The following is a 7,204-nucleotide window of genomic DNA, read 5'->3' on the forward strand; positions in this document are numbered from 1 at the left end:
ACTAGACAAACAATTAAAATGCAGGCCCGTGAAAATTGGTAGTTTGCGATGAGAGATGGAGGGTCCTATTCTTATTAAACATCTGATATAGATGGCAGGAACAATGAAGCAGATTCTTCATCATTCTTGAACTCCTGGTTGTGTTTCACCTCGCACCTAAGCATCACATCTCGGCTTGTTCCAAGTTTGAAGTACCTTTTGGCCAAAGAAAAACCCGCTTCTTGACACGATTACCTCTTTAGGGTTCTAGGCTAATAGCCAGGAAACTACTCCCTCTGTAAACTAATATAAAAACGTTTAGATCTCTACTTCAGTATTCTAAACGCTCTTATATTAGTTTACGGAGGGAGTAACAAACAAGTGCAGTGCTGAAAGAAACCATACCTACACCTCTCTCTACCTCCTTTTGCCGTTGTTGGTTGGGCCATCCATTAATGGTCCTGCAACGGCAAGCATCCCAGGTAGAAAATGTGACATGAGATCTGAAGAAATGAAAGCAACAAGCCAAGGAGAGAAAAACAGGAAGATGCGCAAAATCCAAGAACCCCCTTCTGTTTGCTGTTGTCCACTACAGCATTTCCAGCTACCATTGCTGTACTGCATCTCTGTGACACTGGGGAGAACCCTGGCGTGTGCTGATCCCATCAGCTGGCGTCACTCACTGAATGCACAAATGTACCACACCTGCTGCTACCTCCTGGCGGTCGATCTGGACGGAGCATGTGCGCACGGCAGACGACGGGCCTGGCATGTAAACGACTGCAAGATCTACCGGCAATTCAAACTCGCAGCGGCCAAAACACACAGGTTTTTAATTTAATTTCAACACCAAAAGTTGCAGAGCCCCCAGCCTGCAAAGCAAAATACACCACTTCTACCAGTTTTATCTCATGGCTCACAGAAGCGACAGGGTATGCATGCATGCAACAATGTTTCCATGCATTTACCAAGTACTATAGCGAGCAGTAGCCATCACCGTACTGAGTACAGCAACTGGAGGGGTGGATTTCTGAGAGTATCCCAGCAATTCCACAGAAACCATCACCAGATCCACATTTCTGTAACAGCTGCAGAAGCAGCAGCCGATCAATCAAACACTGCTCACCTTTTTTTGCAAAAATACCAGAGCCACTAGGGAGAAGCTTCAAGAGTATGATGAGAATTCACATTTCTTACATGGAAAATATGTGCGATTACGCTGTGCTAGGAAGCATACCAAATACGAGTTGCAGAGTTCACATACTTGCTAATTATTACAAACATGAATGCAGTCACCCGCTCTAATATCATGCTTTGCAGAAACTTGTTATCTGATAGGGCCACTAAACAAACCCTTTCGAATGCATAGACAAAAACAAGATGAGCAAAGTTGGGAGGGGAAAGGGTTGGAAACCAATGAAGTTCATGCGGGAAACAGAACCACCAGCGCCCCAAGCATGTGTTGATGCTCATTATTTTTCTCGGCGCACAAATGAGTGCATAGCCCGTCCTTTGAGAAACTAACATGGTGAACTCAGACCAAACCGAAGTACACGATGGTGTCCTTTGCCATGACCAGCAGAAGCAGCTTGAAGTATATCAAAGCCCACTTCCTGGTAATATCGTGGTGCACATAGTCCAGAAAGATCTCCTTGTGGAACATGTAAATCTGATGGTATACCGCCGCAACCATAATAGATGTACTGATGCTGTTCCTTGAGGAAAGAAGCAGAGCTGGGATCATGTAAAAGGTAACTCCTGTTAATATCTCTGATCGCCTGACTTTAGAACTTTCACTTGTCAACGGACTGCTTCTAGGTTTAGCAGCTGCTTCTAATGGGCTGAATGCTGTGACTTTAGGGAAGGCTCCTTCAGTCGCTTTTAGTGCATCAGAGTATCCTGTTCCAGCAACTGACTTGCATGTCTCTGAGACCTGTGAAAACTGGAAACATCAGGTTCATCGTTCATGGACATCTAGCATAGAGTGGCATCATAAGTGAAAAACAAGAACTGGTTGGATTGTGAGTTTGTGACAAACCTGTGTATTCTGCATGGGAGATCCATTGGATGCTACACTAGAAAACCAACGCGGTAAAAATTGTGTGCCGCTGAGGTGTGATGTTGGCTCATGTCCCAGAACCTACACACATGTACATAGGCACAAGACCCAAGCAAACTAAATCACAACAGACTTTGCATTTCTTGAACAAAGGAAAAAAAGCAATAAAAGAAACCACTAAGAACAGCAAGTTCCTTATTATGAATAAGCCTGGGTTTGAAAAAGAAAAATCATGGGTTTCATTAACCAGTCCAGCAAACAAAATTACCTCATTTTCTATTTGTTTCCGGTACCCTAATGGGATACAGAGTGGAGCTACACAGAGGTATTTCTGTAATTTTTATATAAAAATAACCCCAAAAGCTTCAATCACTACTTATAGATCAACACACGGTTAACTGACAGAAAGGGCATGTCCAGAACCAGGAACAATTTTGTGGGCGTATATTCAGAATAAGGAAATATTTGAGGCCAAAGCCAAGTCTAGATTAAGAGTAATGCTAGATCTATGGAGTACAAATTACAGATTTAACGGACTAACTGACGTGAAGAATTAGGATGGGAGATAGGGGGTGAAGGGGCCCACTCCGGTGAAATTCAGGGGGAAGTTTCAGTTAAACTTTAGGATTATCAAATTTTTAGGGACAAAGCATTCTCTTTAGGATATTCATGGCTAAAATCACCTAGGCTATTATCAACAGATGTCAGCCAACTAATTAACCTACTTCTCTTTAGCCAATAAAATATGAAATGAACTTTTGCGAATGGGAAATCTTGGCATCACTAGGCAGAAGATTTCTTGGTTGTGGCACATAGAACTCGAATATTGACATTTAAAGTGTAATCAGCTTGTATTGGAAACATATCGTATCAGAGTCACACTATCCCCTCATGTTAAGTCAATGATCACAAAATGAGATACCCCCACCTCTCAACTCTAGCAATTAGCTGATATTGTGTGGTAGCATGCTCGACTCGTATGGGACGGCAGGTGGAGATTCTAGGTATGACTGCCATTGTTGTTCCTCGTACATTATTGGCATCCAGAGAGACCTCTAACATCAACCAGGTACATGCCAGGCTTGCAAATCAAAACCCTGACAGATGTTATTTTTTTATCTACCCTTCTGCAGTTCTACCGCTATCCTGACCACAATAGGTTCGAATAAAGACAGCGGGGCACACATACTCCCTCAATCCCAAAATAAGTGTCTCAATTTCGGTACAACTTTGTACTAAAGTTGTCCTAAAGTTGAGACACGGAGGGAGTAGTACATACCACACACCGATACGATATATTAATTGGTATACATAGCACAGTTCCAATCTACCAAAACAATTATCCATCCTTCACGCCGAACGAGACGAAATCGAATGGCACAGGCAGCATCAGATGAGATACTATACTATTTAGAACCAAACATCCACATGGCAGAGCATCAGATCAAACACACGGAACCAGGCATAACGCTCGCTTTCAAGTATATCACGACAACGTGCTAATGGGAGCTGGAAAGGGGTGGGTAGACGAACCTTGCCGAGGCCAGGAGGGGATCCAATCGCCGGGGACGGGGCGGCAGCGGCGGGGTGGCGCGGGAGCGAGGAGAGCGCGCGGGATCCAGCCAGGGGCGCCGGAGCCGCATCCGCACGGGAGAGGGCGAGAGCTAGGGTTTTGGATCGGGCTAGGAATCGCGACGCCATGGCGATGTCTCGCGTCGGCTACCCTGTTCGCTGCCGTGTGGTCGCCAGGAGAACGGGGAGAGGAAGAAGGAGAGAGGGGCTCGTTTTGGGCCCTTAGGGGATTATAGGTAAGTGCTGATTTGGCCCGGCTCTGAGCAAGTTCTTCTTTGATTCGGGCTGGCATGGGCTTCAGAATGCAGGCTCAAAGATGAATGGGCCACTCAGACATTTGGCTGTTGGTCCTTTGGGATTCAACTGTCCGCAAGCCCCTTGAAAAAAAAACTGTCCGCACAAAAAAAATCGTGAAGGCTCGTCCAGAACGACTCTAGGATTTTTCTTTCCTTAAACGTTTGTATCTGTATCAATATATCTTTATCTTTACTAGCAAAAAGACTCGTGCTTTGCAACGGGAGGAAAATCATAAAGTTTCGATCGAACCAAGAGTCGGAAAGTGAGAAAAAACTCAGGTTGTGGTATCTATCCAGTTATCATCAAAGTGTATTATTGAATCAAATAAAAAGAAAGATGTGGTATTAGAGCAACGTCCCGGGAAATATGTGGTAGTTTGTCAAATTGCTCGCAAATGGGAGAACCACAAGACCCACGTCTTCGCCCATGGCCTTGATGACAGCAGCGTATGTGTGCTCGGCCGATATGATAATCAACCATAAATAAATTGATATGTACGCTAATAACACATAAATGATCATTTGGAATGAAAAACCTGATCTTCCCACGTGTGCCGATGTGCATGATGCTATCAACTGCTTACCTCATGAGTGTATATATCATCAGCTCCATTTGCCTACATTGCAAATTTTGATCATAGATCATAATATACATCTAAAAGTATTGGGAATCACCCCCGGATATCAAGTACAACATAATTTATGATACATGGGCATTCGATTATATGTTGTCATTGTAACTGAAGCTCACATTGATCAATACTCCCATGCCAACAACATGGAAAACACCACTCTACATGAAGCACACTGCATGATTAGTAAATTGTGCAGATATGTGTAGTTTCTCAAATTAACCTGAAAGTATGAGAGCCAATACTCGTTGGTTGATTACACAATTGCCACAACATGCACTAGCACCCTCTGTCGCTCACTGTTTCATCTCCTGGTCGTCGGCTTTGATGGATCTCTTCAGCCTACTGCAACTTTTCCATCAACCAGAGCAAAAAGAGCACATGCATTGCAACGGGGCCATAGCAAGTGTCCTTTAGGTGACACCCAATAAATCTTCGACAACTATCAACATAAATATAAGGATCCTCAGCTACCCAACATCGGCTGGTTGTTCCAGTTTCTGGACAAGCAGATAGTGTAACATGCGCTACACTACATATTTCAGTTAAAAGTATAGCACAACAAACATCATAAGTGACCCAAGGTGTTCACTTGCAGAAGTGAAAAGAGTTGTAGAAGTTTATCCTTTAAACATACAAAAAAGTGTCAAATATAGAACCTGCAAAAGATTAACACTCGCCTACTATTTTCAGCAAAAGAAAAACCTATGCAAGATATGTGTAGTGTTGTGGCAACCTTCCATGTAGATACGGCATCTTGCTCATGCAAGGACATATATCAACCATAACTCGTGGATACAACCAATTTAGCCCATAAATCAAGTCATTTTATGTGTTTGTTGCAGGTGGAAGATCCTGGGGTTCTATCAGTGACAAGATGGGGTTTTTGTCAATGACAAGATGAGGTGGAGGTGCCGGCGAGCAACACTGCAGTCAAAAACATGCTTTAAGCAGTTATTGTGTCTCATTGTAAACTATGAAAATAAATAAAGGGAACACTTGAGCGGAAGTACGTAGCACCCATCTCTTCTAAAAACTAAATGTTTCACCTATATTACGTTCATTTGCTCAATCACATGCTATTTGATTCAAGCCATACACGGTAACCACAATGGTGCTAAACCATAAAATGATAGAGATAACACAAGCATAAATGATACTCCCTCCGCCCAAAAAAGTTAGTCCCTCAAATGGATGTATCTAGCACCAGATACATTCATTTGAGGGACAAGTTTGGGACAAGTTTTTTCGGATGAATGGAGTATTCACCTAATTCTGAGCAATTTTCTATAAATGAATGGCAGAAATATGGTAGAAAGGGATCTGTATGAACATCAATTTGGTTTCTACAGAATACATTATATATTATATCACAGATTCAGAAAATAACCATAAATAATAAAGCCTTGTAGTCAATTATTCGAGTACGCTTGCTCCCTTTGCAGGCATTGACACAACACACAAGCACGTGGGGTAATCAATCAGGCTAGTCCGTGAACCGGTTCAACACTTGTTGTCCGTTCAGTGTATTTCAATGTCCAAAATGCAACATTAGACATAACAGGTACGTGCTGCCGGTACAAATAAAATTCAGAAAGTGTACTGGGGTTTGGCTGAGCTACTGCTTGGTACCTGTCGTCGAGTTGGTGATAGAGCTTGAAAGTAAGAGGGGGGGACAGGGAAGAGGCACGAAAGTACGGGAATGACGATCACACCGAACGGCTTGGCCTCCAGGCAGTTGTTGTGCTCCTCAAAGGCAGTGCAGAGGCGTCACACAAGAGTGTCCAGGGGCTCCCCACATCTTCGGAGGGTATGGTCACGGTGCCGGCGGCGAGGGGCATCCTGCCCGCAAGCACCACCGCCTACCTCACTGCTCCCTTCTCTCTCCCTCTGGCCTCCCATGTCCTTCCTCCCGTCCTCCCTTTTCTCACCCACCGACGAGCAGCAGCAGTACCTGACGCCATGCCGCGCCCGCTAGCCATCGTGCTCCGAGCTCCAGCGGCTCGTCTCCTCCACCTGAGCGCCACTCCCCGACCTCCCCTTTCCGCGCCATATGCTCCCCAATATAGCGCGCGTTGCCGCGCCCGTTCATTTCGACTATAAAATGTTTGGGTAAATATATAGAGGACACAATATAATATAAGCCTATTTGGCCACAACTTTATTCATACACTGGTAAATGAATCCTCTATTTTTTTTTGGACCGGCGAGAGTACTTGAAAAATATAGCTCTCTTTTCTAGAAAATAAAGTACTCCTAAAACTCATACGTATTTCACAAGGAACGGCCATCAACGGGTTTCCAACATTTCGGCCTGTGAAAGTACTTTTTATATAAGCGTAGATAAGCAGGGATACAACAAAATAAAGTTGTTCACACCTTATTTAAACAGCCTCTTTTGCGAAAGAGATTCCTTCCCATTCGGCAAGCATGCTTGCGCATTTGATTTGTCAATTGCAAAACCTGTCACACACACACAAATAATGGATGCTTAGCACACAGAATACTAAAAACAACATAATGGAAAAAGCCAAAAATAAAGGCTCTATGAACAACCGAGGTGAATAGGGACACAATAATACCACACCAACCCGGCTTGAATATCTCTTAATCTTGAGGCGGCACATCCTCAAAACCATAAATCAAATATATCATGCAGCAACTTT

The 7,204-nt window shown here is 43.7% G+C and overlaps 1 protein-coding gene across 1 annotated transcript; it reads right to left on the reverse strand.

The window, feature by feature from the left end:
- Positions 1–1,125: 1,125 nt before the first annotated feature.
- LOC119340974 (succinate dehydrogenase subunit 4, mitochondrial-like) lies at positions 1,126–3,825 on the reverse strand. The gene is made up of 3 exons (XM_037612878.1): positions 3,572–3,825; positions 2,018–2,119; positions 1,126–1,912 (listed from the first exon to the last, which is right to left on the reverse strand). The coding sequence occupies exons 1-3, from the start codon at positions 3,737–3,739 to the stop codon at positions 1,514–1,516; spliced, it is 669 nt and encodes a 222-aa protein (XP_037468775.1). The 5' UTR covers positions 3,740–3,825; the 3' UTR covers positions 1,126–1,513.
- Positions 3,826–7,204: the final 3,379 nt, after the last annotated feature.

Source organism: Triticum dicoccoides, chromosome 1B (genome assembly GCF_002162155.2).
Source record: "Triticum dicoccoides isolate Atlit2015 ecotype Zavitan chromosome 1B, WEW_v2.0, whole genome shotgun sequence".
In the NCBI taxonomy this organism is placed as follows: Eukaryota; Viridiplantae; Streptophyta; class Magnoliopsida; order Poales; family Poaceae; genus Triticum; species Triticum dicoccoides.